This window comes from Chlorocebus sabaeus, chromosome 5 (assembly GCF_047675955.1).
Source record: "Chlorocebus sabaeus isolate Y175 chromosome 5, mChlSab1.0.hap1, whole genome shotgun sequence".
NCBI classification, from domain to species: Eukaryota; Metazoa; Chordata; class Mammalia; order Primates; family Cercopithecidae; genus Chlorocebus; species Chlorocebus sabaeus.
In genome coordinates this window covers 21,334,080-21,358,473 of record NC_132908.1, presented here as the reverse complement: position 1 = coordinate 21,358,473, position 24,394 = coordinate 21,334,080, and the positions used below count along the sequence as shown (strand labels likewise).

Sequence of the window (24,394 nt, the reverse complement as noted above, 5' to 3'; positions counted from 1 at the left end):
CTAGGACATTTTTGAACCCCTGGGCTCAAGCAGTCCTCCCACCTCAGCCTCCCAAAATGCTGGGATTATAGGTGTGAGCCACCACACCTGGCCTATGGAATAATTTTAAATGTAGCAGGAAGATTCATTTATTTAAGTGTTCTTATGAAAATAATAAGCATTTTAAAGGCAAATATTTGTTTTCTAACTCATGGATTTCTGCCCATTAAGTCGACCGGCAGGTCTCCAGCGCTTAGCTGGGCGTCCCACAGTGGTTGCTGTTACATTTCCTTCACAGCAGTTTAATGGGCTTTCCAGAAGTGAAGGGGAACAAAGCAAATATAAGAAGTCTGGGGACCTGTTAGCTCAGGGTTTTTTTTTTTGTCCTTCCTTTTGATACAGTTCTAAGGTTGTGACATGTACGTTTTGGCCAGAAGGGGGCAGACAGGAGCCAAAAGTGGCGCTGCTGTGCACACTAGTCAGAGACTGCACGGAAACCCACCTTCCTGTCTGTCCAGTGGTGAGCCTGGAAGCAAGTGCTTTGCCCAGTCGTTTCCTCTGCCCTTAGGGAAATGTGTAAGAAACTACTTGATATTAAGCCCATAACTTGGGTCTTAGAATCCATTGTTATGTGTGGAATGCTGATAGTTACCAAATTTTTTGATTTTATGGGTTTTTTTTGTTTGTTTTGTTTTGTTTTAGACGGAGTCTTGCTCTGTCGGCCAGGTTGGAGTGCAGTGGCACGATCTTGGCTCACTGCAACCTCCACCTCCTGGGTTCAACCAATTCTCCTGCCTCAGCCTCTCAAGGAGCTGGGATTTCAGGTGTGCACCACCACGCTCAGCCTTTTTTTTTTTTTTTTTTTTTTTTAGTAGAGATGGGGTTTCACCATGTTGGCCAGGCTGGTCTTGAACTCCTGACCTCAGGTGATCTGCCTGCCTTGGCCTCCCAAAGTGCTGGGATTACAGGCATGAGCCACCGCGACTGGCCCGAATTATTTACTTATTCCTCAAACCACCAGATATGTTGACATATAGAAGTTCAGTGTGTTTGCTTTTTTAAAGTTCCCATTGGGTATAATCGAAGTAGGAATTTTCAAAGACATAACTAACCTGTCAATATTATGTTAAAATATGAATTCTGTGAGGAACAGTGGGGAGAATACCTTACAGTATCTGGTTTTCAAGCCATGCTTATTTTTCAAATTTATGATCCCCATGCATGAGTTAATTCAGTATCTAGGCAGGAACTTGTGAATCCTAGCTTCCATATATCCATCTTCATCCTGGTGACTTTTTTCTCATGTCTACACCAGAAAGGCTGGTAACAATATATACACATTGTATATTCTTTAGATCAGTCCAAAGTGTTTGTGAAGGTGTTTACTGAAATTGACCGGATGCCCCAGCTCCTGGCCTACTACTACAAGTGTCACAAGGTAAGAAGCTGTGCCCCATGACAGTTGTGCAGTTGTGGAATGCTCATAACTCTGAATCACAGAATCGCAGGTTCAAAATTTAGAAGGTAAAGACATTTGCCTCCTTGCCCTCTGGCTGTTTTTCTCTTAATTAGCCAGTAGGGGGTGCTCTTGGTCCAGCATATGGATTTATTTAATTGCCAGTTGAAAAAAGAGTTATCTGTTTTCATTCTCTTTTCTGTTTACAGCTGGATTCATTATAGACTCGAAACATTGTTTTAATTTATTCTCATTTTTGTCTTTTAAGGGAGATTTATGTCTTAAGCTTTATTACACCCTTAGGAAGCAGTAAGAATTTCCCTTTTTTTTTTTTTCATTAGAGATAGGGTTTCACTATTTTGCCCAGGCTGGAGTGCGGTGGCTATTCACAGATGCGATCATGGTGCACTACAGCTTCGAACCCCTGGGCTCAAGTGATCCTCCCATCTCAGTCTTGTGAGGGGTTGGGACTACAGGCACGTGCCACTCACCTGGCTTGGAATTTTATGTTTTCTAGGTTTGCTGAAGTTAGGTTGCCAAAACACTTGACAGCTTCCTGAGCTGACCTTAATTCCTTCAAGTCCAGTGCTCTGTGTCTTTTAAGCAGTGATATTAGGACATGAAGCTTAAACACACACGTCCACCCGCTCTTGCCCCAAGGTCTATTCAGAAGAGTGATGGTGTGCCACGTGGTTACATGTTACATGCTTTTAGGGCAGGATAAATGGAGAGGGGATCACATCTGCAGGACAGATTAAAGCTGTGAATCAGTGCAGGTAACTGCACGTAGTTTTTTTCCCTACCTTTCTTTGAAGTGGATGGACCTCGCTGGGCTGCCCAGTGAGCCCATTGAGCAATCTGTGATTGCTGTGGGTAGCAGGGCAGGGCGGTGTTAGCAGGCAACCTTTGTTGACGTACCCAGTAAGGTTCCCTTTGTTCTGTCTCTGCAGGTGCAGCTTTTAGCAGCCTGGCAAGAGCTGTGTCAAAGTGACCTACCCCTGGACCGGCAGCTTGCCGGACTCTATGACGCCTTACTTGGGGCTTGGCACACACAAATCCAGTGGGCTACACAGGTAACAGCTCATTTTTTTTCTAGGAAGAGCAGAGCCTATGGTGACAAGGGAACGGGTGACTGCCTCCGGAGTGGCCACCCTCAACTGCAGAGTACTGCTCAAAGAACTTCCCTGTTTGTTGCCGTCATTCAAGGGGTTAAAAAATAACCAGTTAGGCTGGGTGTGGTGGCTCACACTTGTAATCACCACACTTTGGAAGGTCGAAGCAGGCGGATCGTTTGAGCCTAGGAGTTCGAGACCAGCCTGGCCGACACGGTGAAACCCCAGCTCTACAAAAAATGCAAAAGTTAGCCAGGTGTGCTGGCACAATTACTCAGGAGGCTGAGGCAGAAAGTTTGCCTACGTCCAGGAGGTTGAGGCCACAGTGACTATGATTGCACCACTACACTTCAGCCTGGACAGCAAAGCAAGCAAGACCCTGTCTCAAAAAAACAAACAGACAAAAAAAAAAAAAAAAAAAGATAACCAGTTAAATGTTTAAGTTTAAAAATAAAAGATAAGCTTAGAAGCCCACGTCAGTGAAATCTTTAGGTCTCCACTGAAACTCTTCTTACCACTCTTATCTATAACTTAAATAGGACCTAATGTGACAATACCACCTGTTGTCTAGCAAGGGAGCCTGTGGAATTCCTAAAGGCTGTTTTCTTCCCATCTAAAAGCAGGAGGCCCCTGGTCAGGTGGTGTTTGAGTGAACAGGAATGTTTTTATCTTTACTTCAGGTAAAATTTACCTACCTTAAGTGAGTCTCCCTTGTTCTTTTGATACACCAAGAATTGGGGGAAGAGATAATTTTAAAGGTACCCCTTGACTAAGAGTCAGGAGAGACAGAGGAACTTTGTTTCAAGTGGCAACTTTCCATCATTTACTTTCCTAAAGTCTCTAGGCATTTCTAGCCATAAAGGGTTTAAACCATTGTTCTGTTGCCTTGAGACAGGAGGCACAGTAGAATCTCTTCTAAGCAGGGGAAGAGCCTGTCTTACTTTGCAGTAATGACTTACTGGGCCTGTTTCTGGTGTGGCTTATTTTATTTGTTTATTTTTTTCTTCTTTCTTTCTTTTTTTTTCCAAACCCTTGTGCTGAGGGCCGATTTTCAGTAGCACTCAGATAGAGAGCTATTGAAATAGATTGCAGTGAGGGAGCTGCTCTGCTACGTACGAAACCCCAACCTAGAAGCAGGTCATCTACAACTGGTTTAGTGCCAGGTTCCCCATATTTTATTTTTTACAATAGTTGTGAATCACTCTTCAGATGTTCATCAGTCATTTGCTGGAATGAACTTGACTATGGTTGGAGAGAATTCCTTATACAAGGGTCATATCAGTCAAGTTGTTGGTTAAAGCGCTTTTTTCCATCCTTGTTCTTTTTCCTTGAACTAACCTAATTCATTCTTATGATTTTGTTTTGTTTTGTTTGAGACAGGGTCTTGCTCTGTCATGCAGGCTAGAGTGCAGTGGCATGATCCTGGCTCACTGTAGCCTCAGCCTCCTGGGCTCAAGCCATCCTCCTGCCTTAGCCTGCAAGTATCTAGGAATACAGGTTTGTGCCACCATGCCTGACTAATTAAAAAAAAACATTTTTTTTGTAGAGATAAGGATCTTAGTGTGTTGCCCAGGCTGGTCTCCAAATCCTGGCCTCAAGTGATCCTCCCACTTTGGCCTCCGAAAGTGCTGGGATTACAGGCGTGAGCCACCACGCCTGGCTCTATTTTATTTTTCTTAAGAAGAATATTTCTTTTTTTTTGTTTTTTCAGACAGAGTCTTGCTCTGTCGCCCAGGCTGCACTGCAGGGACACAATCTCTGCTCACTGCAATCTCCGCCTCCCGGGTTCAAGCAATTCTCCTGCCTCAGCCTCCTGAGTAGCTGGGATTACAGGCACCCACCACCATGCCCAGCTAATTTTCGTATTTTTAATAGAGATAGGGTTTCACCATGTTGGCCGGGCTGGTCTCGAACTCCTGACCTCAAATGATCTGCCCACCTCGGCCTCCCAAAGTGCTGGGATTACAGGCATGAGCCACTGTGCCTGGCCAAGAAAAAAAATATTCATGTGTTCTTGCTGCTTCTACTACTTCTTGTATCACAAGAATAAAAACAGCTCGTGTTCATACATACAAAAGCCTTTCGTCGTGTAAGAAAAAGAACTTAGACTTCTCAGACTTCCCTTGGGGCCTCATCCTAGACCTTGGGAGACATGAGTTTCTGCTGATTTATTCTGTTGGCCCGTCACCCATTTTCTTTTCAGGATGTAAGTATAATAGCTGGGCTGTCACCTCCTGAAGGTCGATATAGCACACAGGAGCCAGGGCACATATGTCTCCTTCAGATTTTTCCCCCTAGCATTTTCATATGAAAAACTTCCAATATATAAAAATGTTGAAGGAATTGTCCAGTGAGTACCCGTGTAGCCAGCTCCTAGGTTGTGCAGTGAGCATTTTGCTCTATTTGCTTTATTGCACATCTGCCCCTCTATCCCTGTCTCTGTCTGTTCATTAATCCATCTTATTTTTTACAATTATTTTTATTTGTATTCTTTTTTATATAAAAATATTAAATTAAACAGAGATGCGGTCTCACTATGTTGCCCAGGCTGGTGTCGAACTCCTGGGCTCAAGTGATCCTCCTACCTCAGCCTCCCAAAGTGCTAGGATTACAGACATGAGCAAAGTGTCCAGTCAATCATCTTATTTTTTTAACTCATTTCAAAGTAAGTTGCAAGGCCGGGCGTGGTGTCTCACACCCGTAATCCCAGCACTTTGGGAGGCAGAGATGGGAAGATCACCTGAGGTCAGGAGTTCGAGACCAGCCTGGCTAACATGACGAAACCCCATCTCTACTAAAAATACAAAATTAGCCAGCTGTGGTGGCAGGCGCCTATAATCCCAGCTACTCGGGAGGCTGAGGCAGGAGAATCGCTTGAACCTGGGAGGTGGAGGTTGCAGTGAGCTGAGATTGTGCCACTGCACTCCAACCTAGGTAACAGAGCGAGACTCCGTCTCAAAAAAAAAAAAAACAGAGTAAGTTGCAAACTTCATTCACTTTAGACCATACATATTATTAACTAAAGGTCAATGTTTACTTATATTTTTTGAGGTAAAATTTGAAATATAATCTTTTTTTTTTTTTTTTGGTAAACGGGGTCTTGCCCTATTGTCCCCACTGGAGTACGGTGGCATGATCATGGCTCACTGCAGCCTTGACCTCCCTGGGCTGAGGTGATCCTCCCCTCTCAGCCTCCTGAGTACTGGGACTATAGGCGTGTGCCACCACACCCAGCTAATTTTTGTGTTTTTTGTGGAGACAGGGTTTTGCCATGTTGCCCAAGCTGGTCTCGAACTCCTGGGCTCAAGCGATCCTCCCACTGTTGGGTCGCAGGCCTCCCAAAGTGCTGGGATTACAGGTGTGAACTACTGCACCCAGCCACAGTGATCTTAAATATGCCATCCCATTCATTTGACAACTACAAATACCTGGGTAGCATAATCCCCTTTGAGGATCCAGAACATCCATATCACCATCGCCCTGGAAAGTTCCCTCATGCTCCTTCCCAGTTGGTCTGTGCACCAACACCCTTAAGGCAACCACTGCCCTGATTTTTTCCATCATAAGTTAGTTCAACGTGTTCTAGAATTTCACCTAGATGGAATCAGACAGCTTCTTTCACTCAGCATGTTTTTGAGATTTGCTCGTGTTGTGTGTATCACTAGTTCGTTCCTTTCTGTTGCTGAATACATGGTGTGTATATACCTGTTTGTTTATACTTTTTAAAAAAATTTTTGAGATGGAGTTTCACTCTTGTCACCCAGGCTAGAATGCAGTGGCACGATCTCGTCTCACTGCAACCTCTACCTCCCAGGTTCAAGTGATTGTCCTGCCTCAGCCCTGTGAGTAGCTGGGATTATAGGCATACACCACCATGCCCAGCTAATTTTTGTATTTTTAGTAGAGATGGGGTTTCTTCATGTTGGCCAGGCTGGTCTCGAACTCCTGACCTCAGGTGATCCACCTGCCTCGGCCTCCCAAAGGTGGTGGGATTACAAGCCTGAGCCACTGCACCCAGCCTGTTGATACTTCTTATTGGTAGATACTTGGTATGTTTCCAGTGTTGGGCAATTATGAATAAAGATACTTTGAATATTGTTCTGTAGGTTTTTTTGTAGACATGTGTTCCCATCTCTTGAGTAAATACCTAGGAATGGAATTGCAGGGTCAAATCATAGGTGTATGTTTTGGTTTATAAGGAACTCCCCAGCCAGGCATGGTGGCTCACACCTGTAATCTCAGCACTTTGGGAGGCCAAGGCAGGAGGATTGCTTGAGCCCAGAAGTTTGAGACCCACCTGGGCAACATGGCAAAATCTTGTCTCTACAGAAAGTACAAAAATTAGCTGGGCGTGGTGGCACATGCCTGTAGTCTCAGCAACTCAGGAGGCTGAGGTGGGAGGATCACCTGAGCCTGGGAAGTTGAGGCTTCAGTGAGCCATGATTGCTCTACTGCACTCCAGTCTGGGCAACAGAGTGAGACTCTGTCTCAAAAAAAAGAAAGATGGCTGGGCGTGGTGGCTCATGCCTGTAATCCCAGCACTTTGGGAGGCAGAGTTGGGTGGATCACCTGAGGTCAGGAGTTTGAGAACAGCCTGGCCAACATGGTAAAAACCTGTCTCTACCAAAAATACCAAAAGTTAGCTGACTGTAGTGGCACATGCCTGTAATCCCAGCTACTCGGGAGGCTGAGGCAGGAGAATCGCTTGAACCTGGGAGGTGGAGGTTGCAGTGAGCCGAGATCGCACCACTGCACTCCAGCCTGGGCGGCAGAGTGAGACTCCATCTCAAAAAATAATAATAATAATAAGTAAATAAAAGGAAAGAAACAACCACTTTGCTCAAAGTGGTTGTACTTTTTCCACTCCTACACAGTGTGTGAGAGTTCTGGTTGTTCCACATCTTTGCCAAAATTAGGTGTTGACATTCTCTTTATTTTTAGCCATACTGGTGGGTGTGTAGTAGTATCTCATCATGGTTTTTATTTGCATTTTCCTGATGACTAAGGATGTTGAGGAACTTTTCACGAGCTTATTGGCCATTTGTGCATCTTCTTTTGCGAAATGTCTATTCAAGTCTTTTGTCCTTTAAAAAAAAAAAAAAGAAAGGTGATTTGCCTTTTTATTATTGAGTTGTAGCAGTTTTTTGTTTTTTGTTTTTTTTGAGATGGAGTCTCGCTCTGTTGCCCAGATTGGAGTGCAATGGCATGATCTTGGCTCACTGCAACCTCCGCCTCCTGGGTTCAAGCAATTCTCCTGCCTCAGCCTCCTGAGTAGCTGGGATTACAGGAGTGTGCCACCACATCCAGCTAATTTTTTTTTTTTTTTTTTTTTTGTATTTTTAGTAGATATGGGGTTTCACTATGTTGTTCAGGCTGGAGGGCAGTGGCACAATCTGGGCTCACTGCAAACTCCTCCTCCCCAGTTCAAGTGATTCTCATGCCGCAGCCTCCAAAGTAGCTGGAACTGCAGGCACATGCCACCATGTCTGGCTAATTTTTGTATTTTGCGCAGGCTGGTCTCGAACCCCTGGCCTCAAGCGCTCTGCCCACGTCAGCCTCCCAAAGTGGTAGGATTACAGGTGTCAGCCACTGTGCCAGGCCTTGCATTTTTAAAATAACATTTAAAAATAATGAATTTGGTGGTGGTCTAGAGGGTGAACTGATGAGGCTGTGTTGGAGACAGGTGAGAACCTTTGGTAGAGGAGGATGATGGAAATGCTGAAGTTCAAGAAGAATGAGCAGTTGTTAGGACCTGGTAACAGATGAATGGACCACAAGAACGGAGAGTCAGAGGGCGGTTTTCATCCTGGTTGAATGGAAACGTTACTGACGGGAACAGAGAAGTTGAAGGAAACAGGTCCCGGGAGGTCACTGGCAAAAGAATGAATTCCAATTTTGACTGCTTTTAAATTCCAAGTGAGAGTGATGCATCCTAATGGTGACCTCTGGTAGGTGGTTAGAAGAAGCACAAATTGGAGAGTCCTCAGCAGTTTAGCTATTTTTTTTTTTCTTTTGAGACGGAGTTTCACTCTGTCGCCCAGGCTGGAGTGCAGTGGCGCTCACTGAGTCTCGGCTCACTGCAACCTCCACCTCCTGGGTTCAAGCAGTTCTCTGCCTCAGCCTCCCAAGTAACTGGGATTACAGGTGCCCACCACCACATTTTTAGTAGAGATGGGGTTTCACCATCTTGGCCAGGCTGGTCTTGAACTCCTGACCTCGTGATCCACCCGCCTTGGCCTCCCAAAGTACTGTTATTACAGGCATGAGCCACCATGCCTGGCCTGTTTTTTGTTTGTTTGTTTGCAACAGAGTTTTGCTCTATCGCCCAGGCTGGAGTGCAGTGGTGCAATCTCAGCTCACTGCCCCCTCCACTTCCCGGGATCAGGTGATTGTCCCACCTCAGCGTCCCAAGTAGCTGGGACTACAGGTTCACACCACCACACCTGGCTAATTTTTAAACATTTTTTGTGAGACAGGATCTTGCTTTGTTGCCCAGGTGGTCTCAAACTCCTAGACTCAAGCGATCTTCCCACCTTAGCCTCCCAAAGTGTTGAGATTACAGGCATGAGCCACTCTGCACCTGTCCTGAATTTGTTTATTAACTCTAAAAGTATTTTGTGGATTAAGATTTTCTACACATAAAATAATGTCATCTGTGAACCGAGATATCTCTGTTTTCAATTCGGATGCCTTTTATTTCTTTTTTTTTTTTTTAGCCAGTTGCTCTGGCTAGGACTTTGGGTTCTTTGCTGAATAGAGTGGCAAAAGCAGGCATCCTTATCATCTTCCTGTTCTTAGGTGAAAAGCTTTCAATCTCTCACCATCAGGTATCACATTAGCTGTGGGTTTTCATATGTGGTCTTTATTATGTGGAGGAAGTTTCCTTCTATTCCTAGTTTAGTGTTTTTCTCATGAAGGGTATGGAATTTTATCAAATATATTTTCTGCATTAATTGCGATGATCATGTATTTTTCCCTTCATTCTGTTAATGTGTTATATTACATTGATTGGTTTTTAAAAATTAGAGATTAATAATATTTTTATTTTTTGAGGTTGGTCTCAAATTCCTGTCTTCATGTGATCCTCCTGTTTTGGCCTCCCAGGTGCTGGGATTACAGGGCTGAGCCACCACCGTGCCCGGCCTTGATTCATTTTTGTTTAGTTTAACCATTCTCCCATTGCTGGGTGAATCCTGCTTGGTCATGGTGTACGATGTTCTTTAACATGCTGCTAAACTCAGTTTACTAGTGTTTTGTTGAAGATGTTTGCATGTGTATTCATAAGGCATGTTGGTTTATAGTTCTTTTCTTTCTTTTTTTCTTTTTTTTTGGTCACCTAGGCTGGAGTGCAGTGGCACCATCTCAGCTCACTACAACCTCCGCCTCCCAGGTTCAAGCAGTCCTCCTGCCTTAGCCTCTCATGTAGCAGGGATCCCAGCTAATTTTTTTGTATTTTTAGTAGAGACACAGTTTCACCATGTTGGTCAGGCTGGTCTCCAACTCATGACCTCAAGTGAGCCACCCACCTAGGCCTCCCAAAGTGCTGGGATTACAGGCATGAGCCCCCACACCTGGCCCATAGTTGTCTTTCTAGTTAATTTTTGGTGACCATCAAAAAAATGCTACATGAATGCATTCGTTAGATTTGAAAATAGCCAGACACTTGGGGCCGCTGATAGACATGAACTCGCCAGTTGTTCTGGGCAAGTTGCAAGTTCCAAGTCTTGCCAGTTTACTTTCTGAGCATGTTCACATTTGCCATGAGAAAAACTTTGGGATTATAGCTCTAAACTAGACCTCTTTTCATCGATCAGGGGAGATCCTTTTGAGATGACCCAGGAGACAGCTTCTTTAAAAGTTATACTTCTTTAAAAGGTGCCGTGGCTCACACCTGTAATCCCAACACTTTGGGAAGTTGAGGAAGGAGGATAGCTTGAGGCTAGGAGTTTGAGACCAGCCTGGGCAACATAGTGAGACCCCGTCTCTACAAAAAATAAAATAAAATAAAAAATTAGCCAGGTGTGGTAGTGTGCCTGTAGTATCAGCTACTTGGGAGGCTAAGGTGGGAAGATTACTTGAGCCTGGGAGTTAAAGACTGCAGTGAGCTATGATTATGCCACTGCACTTCAGCCTGGGTGGCAGAGTGAGACCCTGTCTTAAAAATGTTTTTAATTTTTATTTTTATTTTTTTGAGACAGAGTCTCGCTCTGTCACCCAGGCTAGAATGCAGTGGTGCAATCTTGGCTCACTGCAACCTGCACCTCCCGGGTTCAAGTGATTCTCCTGCCCCTGCCTCTCGAATAGGTGGGATTACAGGCATGTGCCATCACACCCAGCTAATTTTTGTATTTTTAGTAGAGACGGTCTCGCCATGTTGGCCAAACTGGTCTTGAACTCCTGGCCTCAAGTGATCCACCTGCCTTGGCCTCCCAAGGTGCTGAGATTACAGGCATGAGACACCGTGCCTGGCATCTCAGAAAAGTTTTTTTAAAAAGGTGGGCTCCTACTTGGCTCCATGTGCTAAGGCAGGTACACCTCTCTCTCACTGCAGGTTTTCCAGAAGCCCCACGAGGTGGTAATGGTGCTGCTGATTCAGACCCTGGGGGCCCTCATGCCCTCGCTGCCCTCCTGCCTCAGCAACGGTGTGGAGAGGGCAGGGCCCGAGCAGGAGCTCACTAGGCTGCTGGAGTTCTACGACGCCACTGCCCACTTCGCCAAGGGCTTGGAGATGGCACTGCTCCCCCACCTACGTAAACATTCCTTCCTGCCAGTTCTCCAGCTTGTCTTTACTCGCTCTTTGTGAAGCTTCTGGGGCCTGGATGTTTGCCTTTTCAGATGACTGATTTTACAGAAATGGAAGGGATCGGTGTTTTCCTTCTCAGCAGATGTGGAGGGCTTTTCCACGAAAACGTTGCCATCAGGGAAATAGTTGTTTAATATATTTGCCTGGCTCCAGTGCTGCCTGGGTGCCTTACATGCTCCGGGGAAGTGATGGACACCTCTGCGGGGGCTTGGGATATAAAAGAGGCATCACAGTGAGGCAGGTAGATGTTATGGCAAAGAGTTGGCAGCAGATTACACCAGGAGGCAAGTGTGCTCATCCTTCAAAGTCATCACGAAGCCTCAGACAGTTCACCCTCAAAAGTCAGTTTTAGAGAACAAATAGGCTACAGGGGCTTTTTGTAGGAGCAACAGCAAGTGTCCTAGGGCAGGGGAGCTGTGTTAGGAGTACAGGTGGTTGTAGAGAAAATGGGCTTTCCCCGGTGGCCGCCTGAGAGCAGAGCACCCCTTACTCCCATTTGGGTAAACAGCACCTGGTGTGTGACGCTCTCCAAGCTCTTTCCCATCTATGTTAAAAGCTTCATAAATTTTTAAAGAACACAGATCCTGTGACGTATGTTGCTGTCAAATCAGGAAATCGCTTCAGGAAGGCCTTGTTCTGCTGTTTGGCGGCTGTGTGTCACTGACTTGGTTTATTTAATAGTTACTCTCTTTAATTACATTTGTGTATAATTGCATCGTACATTCCAGGGAGTGTGTTTATTGTTCGGATTCCTGATGACTCATCGGTGTTTTTGGCATGCTCACAGGTCAGGCCTTAGTTATGGGAAAGGCCTGGTGGATGGGGAAGCTTCCAAGAGACCGTGATGCCTTTGTGGAAGTGGCTAAAAAGAATTGAGAGAGCTGGGCTAAGGCGAGTTACCGCAGCACAGTGGGACGAAGGTGGAGCAAGGAACGACCGTATCCTTCCCCTGGGGATGGATGTAGTGGGGAAGAGAACCACCCTTGAGACAGATCTAGAAGTGCTTTGCTAGTCAGCCATGGGACGAGTCTCAGTCTCGCCCAGGCTGGAGTGCAGTGGCGCGATCTCCACTCACTACAAGCTCCACCTCCTGGGTTCAAGCAATTCTCCTGCCTCAGCCTCCTGACTAGTTGGGATTACAGGTGTGTGCCACCACACCCAGTTCATTTTTGTATTTTTTAGTAGAGATGGGGCTTAGCCACGTTGGCCAGGCTGGTCTCGAACTCGTGACCTCAGGTGATGATCGACCCGCCTCAGCCTCCTGAAGTGCTGGGATTAGAGCAGGTGTGAGCCACCATGCCCAGCTGGGACTTTAGATTTCTTTTACTTTTTTTTCTTTTTTTTTGAGACAGAGACTTGCTTTGTCGCCCAGGCTGGAGTGCAGTGGCGCGATCTTGGCTCACTGCAACCTCCGCCTCCCAGGTTCAAGCAATTCTCCTGCCTCAGCCTTCCAAGTAGCTGGGACTACAGGCACACACTACCACATCTAGCTATTTTTTTTGTATTTTTAGTAGAGACAGGGTTTCACCATGTTGGCCAGGCTGGGCTCGAACTCCTTACCTCAAGTGATCCGCCCATCTTGGCCTCCCAAAGTGCTGGGATTACAGGCATGAGCCACCACACCTGACCTAGATTACTAATGATTCTCCCTGAGGTTTTCCAAAAGAGTTTTGGGTTTTCTTTTAACTTTAAAATTCTTTGGAAACATACACAAAAATAAAAAGAGAGCAAGAACAATCCATAAACTCATCAGTCAGAGCCACCAACAACATTATTTGCTTCCAGTAATACAAATATAAATATACATTGTTCACAAATATTAATATAAATACTTAATGTCTACCATATAAATATAATAAATACATAATATATATTTAACATATACTTCTATGTATTTACATGTAATAATGTTATATAATATATACAAAATATCTTAAAATATTGGTTGTAGACCGTCTTATATTTTCATTTTTTGAAATGCTCAATATAATGGGCATTTTTCTTATGTCGTTAAATGTTTTCCTAAGACATAGTTTTGTTGTTTTTGTTGTTTTTTGAGACAAGGTCTTGCTCTCTTGCCCAGGTTAGTGTGCAGTGACACTATCACAGCTCACTGTAGCCTTGAACCTTCTGGGCTCAAGTGATTCTCTGAACTCAGCCTCCTGAGTAGTTGGGACCACAGGCACATGCCACCAAGGCTGACTCATTTTTAAAAATTTTTTGTAGAGACAGGTCTCCTTGTTTTGCTCAGGCTGGTCTCAAACTCCTAGACTCAAGCGATTCTCCTGCCTTGGCCTCTCAAAGTGCTGGGATTACAGGTGTGAGATACCACACCTGGCCAATTTACTACCATTTTTTAATCACTATGATATATGAAACTATTATGAACTGTTTTATACATTAGTTTTTGAGCTAGCTCTGATTATTCCTTAGGATAAGTTTAAATTTGCAGTTGCTCAGAAATGAAAAATTTGAAGATACTTGTCACATTTTGTTCCCTTTTTTTTTTTTTTTTTTTTTTTTTTTTTTTTTTTTTTTGAGATGGAGTCTCGCTCTCTTGCCCAGGCTGGAGTGCAGTGGTGTGATCTCCGCTCACTGCAGCCTCCACCTCCCGGGTTTACACCATTCTCCTGCCTCAGCATCTCAACACATTTCGTTCTTTAGACCTATTTTTGTATCTATCAGTAGTGAACAAAGGTGCCTGTGTTCCCATGCCCTCACTAGCACTAGACTCTTTTTTTCTCCTGTCATTGCCAGGTTCTTAGACAATTACTGATATATCATTTTAGTTTTTCACTTTGGTTATTAGCAAGTTTGAAAGTTACATTATAAAAAGTATCTTTTCTCTTTTGAATTGCTTATTCTTTAGCCTGTTATTCTGTTTGGGAGTTTAACCGATTTCTGGTTAATTTGTAAGAGCAATTTATTTAAAATAATATATTATTAACTATATTATAAAAAACAACAAAAGTATGTATTATAAGAATTAATGATATAGAAATCTGTGACACAGAATAACTCTCCTATAATCCCACTTTAACCACTGTTACATATTTGGTGCATATACCTGAAAGATCCTTATATAGTCAGGAAGTTTTACCATTGTTTATCAAATATGTTGTAAATATATTGCCTAACTTTTAGTTTTACCTTTAACATTTTCTCTATTATTTTAATAATTAATACATGTACCTAATCAATTCAAAATATAAAAGATTATGCAATATAGAGTAAATTTTAAAAATTTAGATTGACTTTATCATTATAGAAAAATCTAGAAAATACAAGGATGGAAAAAAAAATCATTCTCAACCCACCATTCAGAAACAGCATTTTGGGTCAGGCATGGGGGCTTGCACCTGTAATCTCAGCACTTTGGGAGGCCAAGGTGGGGGAATCATTTGAGTCCAGGAGTTCAAGATGAGCCCTGGCAACATAGTGAGACCCCATCTCTACAAAAAACAAAAAAATTCAGCCAGGTATAGTGGCACGCACCTGTAGTACTAGCTACTCAGGAGGCTAGGGTGGGGAGGTCTCTTGAGCCTGGGAGGCCAAAGCAGTAGTGACCTGTGGTTGGACCACTGCACCTTAGTCTGGAGAACTGAGTGAGACCCTGTCTCGAAGAAAAAAGAAAAGAAAAAAGGAAATAACACTTTGGATTCTATACACATGCAGATTTGATTATTACCACGTTAGACCCACATTACTTCACCTAATCTCTATAAAACCTTGTAAAATTGGTGCCAGAAATCAAGACCAGCAGACTTTAGCTGAGTGAGTATTAAAGGAGAAGTAGGAGTTAACTAGATGAAGAGGGGAAGGGACGAAGCCGGTCCTTCCAGACAGAGGATCAGCATGTGAACAGAAGGAAGCTTTTAGGAACTGAGAGAAGGCTAGGAGCTAGAGGAAGAGGGAAGGAGGATGAGGCTGTAGAAGTAATAATAAAACTATCTGGAGGAGGGGACCAGAAGGAGGTGAGGACACCAGTAAGTAGGCAATTACTTTTACTAATGCCCTGTTGAGACTGTGTCCAAAGCTTTCTGATTCTGAGCCATGTTTCCATGAACATCCTTCTATCTCTGTGTATTTGTTGATTTCTTTGAGATGATTTTCAGGAACTGAATTACTGTGTTGTAGAATATGCACATTTACATTTTGATACAGCATGTTTTACATTTTTATGTGGTTGAACGTAGGAATTTTTGGAATGCCTGGGCTATGGGGTATCCTTTTGTTTTTCGTTTTTGTTTGGAGACAGAGTCTTGCTCTGTCGCCCAGGCTGGAGTGCAGTGGTGTAATCTCTGCTTCCCGGGTTCAAGCTGTTCTCTTGCCTCAGCCTCCCAGGTAACTGGGGCCACAGGTGCGTGCTACCATGCCCAGCTAAATTTTTTTTTTGTATTTTTAGTAGGGACGCATTTCACAATATTGGCCAGGACTGGTCTCAAACTCCTGACCTCAAGTAATCCGCTCACCTCAGCCTCCCAAAGTGCTGGGATTACACGCGTGAGCCACGACGCCCTGGCAGTGGGGGTATCCTGTTCTGTGAAGTCCTAGGAATATGTGGCATGGGAATTGTTCTTCCTGTATTGCCTTTTCTCTGTGGCAATTCTTTTCTTTTTTTTTTTTTTTATGAGATGGAGTCTTACTCTGTCGCCCAGGGTGGAGTGCAGTGACACGATCTTGGCTCACTACAACCTCCGCCTCCTGGGTTCAAGCAATTCTCCTGCCTCAGCCTCCCGAGTAGCTGGAATTACAGGTGCCCGCCACCATGCTCGGCTAATTTTTGTATTTTTAGTAGAGATGGGGTTTCACCATAATGGATAGGCTGGTCTCAAACTCCCGACTTCAGGTGATCCACCTGCCTCGGCTTTCCAAAGTGCTGGGATTACAAGCATGAGCCACCATGCCCGGCCTCTGGCAATTCTTGAACCTGACCTTGACGAGGGTTATGTTTTTTTTTTTTCCTTTTGGAGACGGAGTCTCGCTCTTATTGCCCAGGGTGGAGTGCAATGGCGTGATCTCAGCTCACCACAACCTCCGCTTCCCAGATTCAACCGATTCTCCTTCCTCAGCCTCCTGAGTAGCTGGGATTACAGGCATGTGCCACCATGCCCGGCTAATTTTGTATTTTTAGTAGAGACAGGGTTTCGATTTCTCCATATTGGTCAGGCTGGTCTCGAACTTCTGACCTCAGTTGATCTGCCTGCCTTGGCCTCCCAAAGTGTTGGGATTACAGGCGTGAGCCACCGCGCCCAGCCAATGAGGGTCATCTTTTGAAGGGATTTTTATCCGTGATGGGCCATGGGATTCAGGGGGCTGGTGTCTTTAATAGTGCTTTAGGCAGACCATGTGCAAAGCCCAAATTTATCCAGATATTTGCTGAACTGATTGTAGCAGAAGCTTCCATAAATGATAAAAGCTGCTTAACAAAATGTATTCCCCTCTGGAGAGCAAGTGGGGAAAGTTCTAGTAGAGCGCCTCTTGATTGTTGCTTTCCCATAGTTAATTTCAGTTTCTTTATTCATGATCGTTTTACATTTCTGATTCTGTAAAGATGAACACAATCTGGTAAAAGTCACGGAGCTGGTGGATGCCGTGTATGATCCATACAAACCCTACCAGCTGAAGTATGGCGACATGGAAGAGAGCAACCTCCTCATCCAGATGAGCACCGTGCCTTTGGTAAAGTCGCAGTGCGTCCTGGGGCCACTGAGGAAGCATTCTGTTAGCCAGGCTCTTGGCCACGTCTGGGAGAGGGCTGGGGGTTGGGATAGGGGGTGCTGAAATATGGGATTTAAGCACTCGTGGGCTCTTGTAATCCCAATGTAAAATGAGTCCATATATTTGCTACCAATTTTCTGTTGATTGATGGATTGAAACAGGGTCTCCATCTGTCGCTCAGGCTGGAATGTAGTAGTGCAATAACAGCTCATTGCAGCCTCGACCTCCTGGGCTCAAGTGATCCTCCTGCCTCAGCCTCCTGAGTAGCTGAGCCTCCAGGCATGTACCATCACGCCTGGCTCATTTTTGTGTATGTTTTATAGAGACAGGTTTTGCCATGTTGCCCAGGCTGGTCTCAAACTCCTGGGCTCAAGCAATCCACCCACCTGGGGCTTCCAAACTACTGGAATTACAGGCGTGTGACAACCTACCGGGCCCTAGTTTTCTATTTAAAATCCCCAGTGAAGGTTTAAAGAAAATGAGAGGCTTAAATCTTTTGGGGATAAGTTGATTATCTCCCTGGTTTAGTAATTTCTTATTAAGGCTGTCTTTTGTTTAAGGAAGACATGCAAATGGGCACAGGAGCTTAGCACTCATGGGCAATGTTGCAGGGGCAGGTTCACTATGTGGGCATGAAGGGTGGAACTGAGGCCATTTCCATTTCAAATATTATTCTGTTTTCAAGTCATAAGGTTGTCTAGCATGAGGTGCATTGACATTTCAGAACTGATCTTACAGTAGTTCAAATCTACTGCCTCTTACCATTTTCTCGTTTTCTGGGGATATACCTAGAAAGTCTGTTGCACTTCAGTGCCATACTTGCCCCTGAAGGAAGGAAGCATTTTCCTTTTGCCTTATTTATTTATTTATTTATTTATTTTTTATTTTTTATTTTTTTGAGAGGGTCTTGCTCTGTTACCCAGGTTGGAGTCCAGTGGTGCCCAGGTTGATGTGCAGTGGCACAGTCACAGCTCACTGCAACCTTGATCTCCCAGGCTCAAGCGATCCTCCCACCTCAGCTTCCCAGTAGCTGGGACTACAGGTGCACGTCACCACGCCAGGCTAATTTTTTGTAGAGATGGATTTTCGCCATGTTGCCCAGGCTGGTCTCAAACTCCTGGGCTCGAATAATCTGCCCACCTCTGCCATCCAAAGTACTGGGATTACAGGCTTGAGCCACCGCACCCAGCCCCCTTTTGCTACATTCTTTGGAGCTTCTGATACGGAGAATTTGAATCCTAGCTCGAGAGCCAGGGGGAGAGATATCATCTTAATAATCACAGAAAAAGAGGAAAGCAATGAAAAACATTAGGATGAAGTAGACAGACATTTGATCGTGCTTTTCTGCTAGGAGTGAATTTCCATGATCCCACTGATGACTTAGACTGTTCTCCCTTGATTCAGGTTCTAGAGGAGCGTTCAAAGGTTGGGACTATATTTCTAACATCGTTATTAAGTGATTTTACTACAGATGAGTGGGCTTGGGGGCCTTCCCCTATCTCAACGTCTGTTCTAAAGCCTGACATAGCTTTTGTTTGTCTGTATTTGCTCACCAGGAGCATGGGGAAGTGATTGACTGTGTGCAGGAGCTGAGCCACTCTGTGAACAAGCTGTTTGGTCTGGCGTCTGCAGCCGTTGACAGATGCGTCAGATTCACCAATGGCCTGGGGACCTGCGGCCTGCTGTCAGCCCTGAAATCCCTCTTTGCCAAGTAAGGCTGGGGGACTGGGGACCAGATGGGCCACATTGGAGCACTGTCTGTCCCAGTTAAAAATGCACGTGTTCTTTATTCGTTCTCTGAACCCTGGAAAACCCTTGCACCTGAGCCCAAGAAGATGTTGTTAAGGATATTCACAGTGGCATTGTTTGTAATGGTGGAACATTTGAAACAACGTAAATGTCTACCCATTGGGGAAGGCTACATAAGATGTGACATATTCATATGAGGGAAACTTGTGCAGCAGTTAAAGTATGTTAAGAAAAAAAAAAGAAACCTCAGACAAGTTAAATTTAACAAAGTTTATTTGAGCAAGAAAAAGGATCTATAACCTGGTGTGGTGAGTCACACCTGTAATCCCAGTACTTTGGGAGGCCAAGACAGGTGGATTGCTTAAGCTTAGGAGTTCGAGACCAGCCTGGCCAACATGGTGAAGCCCTGTCTCTGATTGTTCCAGAAATACCGAGCATGCCTCTGTGAACTGTGGAGGCTCCTTGGACCCAGAGCTCTCTGGCATTGCCATCGGGCATCCAGCGTCTCAAAAGTAGTTCCTCGTAGACATTTCTATAGGACCACATCATCTGGTGTGGCTAGATGAGCCCGGATGTGTTCCTACAGAAAAAGAAACATCAGACTAGGTGCAGTGGCTCACCCTTGTAATCCCAGCACTTCAGGAGGCTGAGGCGGGTGGATCACTTGAGGTCAGGAGTTCGAATCCAGCCTGGTCAACGTGGCGAAACTCATCTCTACTAAAAATGCAAAAATTAGCTAGGCATGGTGGTGGATGCCTGTAATCCCAGCTACTTAGGAAGCTGAGACATAAAAATCGCTTAAATCCAGGAGGCAGAGCTTGCAGTGAGCCAAGACTGCGCCATTGCACTCCAGCCTGTGTAACAAGAACGAAACTCAGTCTCAAAAAATAAAAAATAAATAAAAATAATACATTTCCATATTAAGCATTCAAACTGTGCAAAAGTATTCCTGGCAAACCCAGGCCATCTTCTCTAAAAGGGAAGATTTTGAAGTTACCAATATAGCTGATGCTTATAAAATTAGGGAAATCAGGTTGAAGCTAACTCGAGCAGGGTTCAAATGGCACATTGTTCAGTAGTGAGGAGGTTTGGGGAAGGGCATTAAGGGAGGCCGGGGCAAGGAGGACAGGGCCTGCAGGGAAGGCAGGAGTAGGTTGACCTAACTTGAACTAGGATGAAGCATAGAGTATAGTGGCCAACTGGTGGTTCAAGAAGGAGGGGTATTAAGACTATGATGGGCACGGGAGCTCTGGACACTTACTAGTGGGGACCTTGGAGATGATAGTGCTCCTCTCTGAGTAAACTGATGATGACGATATCTCCTTTCCAAGGAGGTTGTGAATATTCACCAAAAACATACTATTAAAGCCCCTAACACAGTGACGCTGACGTGGTTGACAACTGGAAATGTGTATTGTGAGAAACAGCTGGAGGGTTTGAGGACAAAGATGATATGATGAAAGCGATGCTTTCCTCTGAGATTTTTCATGACACACCCATTTAGAATTCTGGATCGACAGATACTGAACTAGAGAAAGCATTTGCTTATAGCCATACCTGAGAATAGTGGCTAAACACAACTCCTCGTGCAGGGTGCGTCTGCTCTTTCTGCAGAGCACATGGATGTTTGCCATAGTTTCGGGGGTGGTGACACGGTTGTTTAACCTCCCATGGCTAAAGCACAATCGTGTTCCTTAACATTCCCCTGTCGGTTTGTCCTTGAGGCCAGCCCCTCTGCCTCCTGGGACTTATAACCCTAGGAAGCTTTCACCTCTGTTGATGCCAGGGGAAGGTGTTGTCAGTGGGACTCTGTGTTTTGTAGCTTTCCGCCTGAAAGCCGTTTCTTCCACTTGGTGGCCTATGTCTCCACTGCATGGACTGACCTTTCGGGACTGTGCCTTGGGTCCTCACATTTCACTTTCCTCATTTAGAGCTTCTGTTTGGGAGGGGCAAGCAGCAAGGCCTCTTGTGATGCATGCAAATGTCCCAGGTTTCTTAGCTTTCAGAGGACATGGGGGTATAAGTATGGGGCACACACTCTGTTCTCCTAGAGCTTAAAGTCTAGCAGCAGCAATAAGCATCACACAGGCTATTTCTTTATCTGGAAACAAGGTCTTGCTCTGCCACCCAGGCTGGAGTGCAGTGGTGTGCTCATGGCGCACTGCAGCCTTGACCTCCTAGGCTGACGCCGTCTTTCCACCTCAGCCTCCCAAGTAGCTTGGACTACAGGCACATGCCACCATGCCCAGCTAATTTTTGTATTCTTTGTAGAGACAAAGTTTTGCCATGTCAGCCAGTGTGGTCTTGAACTCCTAGGCACAAGTGGTCCTCCCACCTTGGCCTCCCAAACTGCTATGATTACAGGCATGAGCTACCACACCCGCCTAATTTTTTTTTTTTTTTGGAGATGGGTTCTCACTGTATTGCCCAGGCAGGTCTTAAACTCCTTGAGCTCAAGTGATCCTCCCTCCTCAGCCTCCCAAAGTGCTGGGATTACAGGTGTGAGCCACCACGCCCTGTCTAAACAAGCTGTTTAACTACAGTGTTTTAGATGCTGTGAGGGAAAAGTATGTGTGTACAGTGAGAGCAAACAGCGTAGCCTGTGAGGGAGGATCTCCTGGCTTTGAATCCACTTTCATGCTTCTGTCCCATTAAAGTCAGACCCTTGCCAGCCGTGAAACTTTAATCTCTGTGCCACAGGTATTTAAATTTAGAGGATGAGAATGATGCAGAGGTACCTTCGATGTCATGACCTTCCTTACATCATCCCAAGTCACAGTCCGTTATTACCTTGGGACTGTGATGTTTAAATAGTTCTTCAAACCTGCTTTCACAGAAATGTACTTATCTGGATGAGGGGGGATTTATCAGCATCATCTCTCACCTGGTTGCTCCCTGGAGTCAACTTCACGATTATTCCTTCCTTCTCCTCTTGGGCATCTCTCTTAGAAACTGCTCAACCAGGTGGTGAAGACAGTCTTGCCACATAGAGAAGACCTTTTGTGGTCAGAGGTTTACAGGCAGTTTCCCTCCTCGGTGGGAGCCTCTAAAGATGCTCTCAAGGCCATTAGCAGTTTGTCCAGAGCTGTAGAATTCCAGGTCTCTTTAGAGTTGGGGAATCGATGGTGACCTCCCTACCATTTTCTTCCCTTTCCCGGCAGGTATGTGTCTGATTTCACCAGCACTCTCCAGTCCATACGAAAGAAGTGCAAACTGGACGACATTCCTCCCGACTCCCTCTTCCAGGAAGATTGGACGGCTTTTCAGAACTCCATCAGGTAAACCGGGGGTTGTAATTCACGCTTGTTCCTAATGTAGTCAGCATAAACATGCATGATATAGTATATAGAAATGACAAATGTGTTTGGAAGGGGTTCATTTTTTTTTTCTTTCACTGCCTTTTTAAAAAGCAAATACTCCAGACTCTAAACACACACCAATAAATAAAAACCCAACCCAAACTAACCAACAAAAAGACCCCTCCAGCTCTTAAGATATTTTTTAAAGTTCTTTACAAATGCCTCATCTCCTTTAATGACTTAAATTTTTTGTGTTTGATGTGAGATGTTTTACCCCCCCTTAGCCTATAGTTTTTATAGACCTAAAATAACTTAGGGCTTATGTATTAGAAAATGCACAGGTGTTTGGATCCTGTTTCTGGATCTGAGAACCATGGTACATGGTAGTAAATGGTTCCAGGCAATGCTATTTGGCCTGGAAAAGGCCATTTAAGAGTTCAGTGAAAGGGCTGGGCTTGGTGGCTCATGCTTTTCATCCCAGCACTTTGGGAGGCTGAGGCAGGCAGATCACTTGAGGTCAGTAGTTCGAGACCAACCTGGCCAACATGGTGAAACCCCATCTCTACTAAAAATACAAAAATTAGCTGGGTGTGGTGGCGCATGCCTGTAATCCCAGCTACTCGGGAGGCTGAGGCAGGGGAATTGCTTGAACCTGGGAGGCAGAGGTTACAGTAAGCCGAGATCCTGCTGCTGCACTCCAGCCTGGGTGACAGGGTGAAACCCTGGCTAAAAAAAAAAAAAGCGTTCAGTGAAAGGAATTGAAGTGACCCTCTCAAGTGTTTGTTGATGGCCAGATTCTGGAATAGCCTGTGTGACCTATGGGCCACTAGGTAGACACCCTATTTTGCCCCAGGCCCTGAGGCTTGATGGAGGTTCCATCAGCAGTTGCCTGAGAAGATTTGGTCCTTGACATGTCCAGCTGGAGAGCATGGACTGTTGGCCTATGGCCAGGTTTGACCTATGGACATGTTTGATCATTGCAGTTTTTAACAAGTGGATTTGTTGCCAATATTTAAAAGCTAGATTTAACATGATCTGGATTTCTAATGTCACCTAAAAAATGAGACACTCAGGCAACACTGGGCCTGCATTGTCATAGCCACTGGGTCTGGCACCAGGGGTCCCTGAGAAATGGCACGAGTTCCCTGTTGTGCGATGCTTCTCTCCTCTCCCAAGTAGGCTAACAGCGATACAATTAGGCTCTCAGACCACTTGGGAGAGAAGAGAAGCACCATACAACAGATGAAAAGCAGGCTGGGCACGGTGGCTCACACCCGTAATCCCAGCACTTTGGGAGGTCGAGGCAGGTGGATCATCTGAAGTCAGGAGTTCAAGACCAGCCTGGCCAACATGGTGAAACCCCGTCTCTACTAAAAATAGAAAAATTAGCTGGGCATGGTGGCCCATGCCTGTAATACCAGCTACTTGGGAGCCTGAGGCAGGAGAATTGCTTGAACCTGGGAGGTGGAGGTTGCAGTGAGCCAAGATTGTGCCATTGCACTTCAGCCTGGGGGACAGAGCAAGACCTCGTCTCAAAAAAAAAAGCAATCTGGAAGTTTCTTTTTCTTAAAACCATTCCTCCTGGATATATTTTCCCAAGAGAGAAATGGCCGTTCACCTGGCACACTTCACCCACTTTCATGTCTTACCTGACCCTTGCCCGTGGCACATGTAGTTCTCAATGCGGTGGCCCATGCCAGAGCAGACCCAGACCCACCCAAGGCTGTTGGGTAGATCCAGGACCACTCAGGACCATTTTAGATTATTACCTCACCTCACAGGCTCTGTTCTGGATTTTATTTTGATGAAATTTAATGTTCTATGGGTTGATAGCTGCAGCAAACCACGATGACACACATTTACCTATGTAACAATCCTACACATCCTACACATGTCTCCCGGAACTTAAAATAAAATTAAATTTAAAAAATGTAATGTTCTAGATGCTAACTGTATCTCTTCTCACCCGTGGTGGTTTGGTATTCTGGAAAATATTATGCACAAGTTTGTTCTGTTGCACTTAAGGGAAGTGGCATATTTTACTTTCTCATAAACCTTTCTTATGATGGAATGCCTAGATACCCTGGTGATGATGGGCAGTTTTAGAGAAAGTTAAAAGTTAACTAGACTTAAGATATTTTTAATCCTTGGATTTGTCCTGATATTATGAGTTTGGTGTTGAAGGACTCAGCAGCTGGGAGTTTGAGGCTTGGCATAAAATGACTTGAAAATTAAAGGATCATTCAATACGGATATGATGGTCATTTGGGCTTAT

The 24,394-nt window shown here is 44.9% G+C and overlaps 1 protein-coding gene across 1 annotated transcript in view; it reads left to right on the top strand.

Moving 5' to 3' along the window:
* COG7 (component of oligomeric golgi complex 7) overlaps window positions 1-24,394 on the top strand; it is a 63,707-nt gene that overhangs the window by 15,952 nt on the left and 23,361 nt on the right. The window contains exons 5-10 of the mRNA XM_037989750.2: window positions 1,335-1,417; window positions 2,386-2,508; window positions 11,099-11,297; window positions 16,905-17,032; window positions 18,628-18,782; window positions 21,982-22,098. Of these exons, the coding sequence (XP_037845678.1) occupies window positions 1,335-1,417; window positions 2,386-2,508; window positions 11,099-11,297; window positions 16,905-17,032; window positions 18,628-18,782; window positions 21,982-22,098 (805 nt within the window). The remainder of the gene's footprint in view (window positions 1-1,334; window positions 1,418-2,385; window positions 2,509-11,098; window positions 11,298-16,904; window positions 17,033-18,627; window positions 18,783-21,981; window positions 22,099-24,394) is intronic.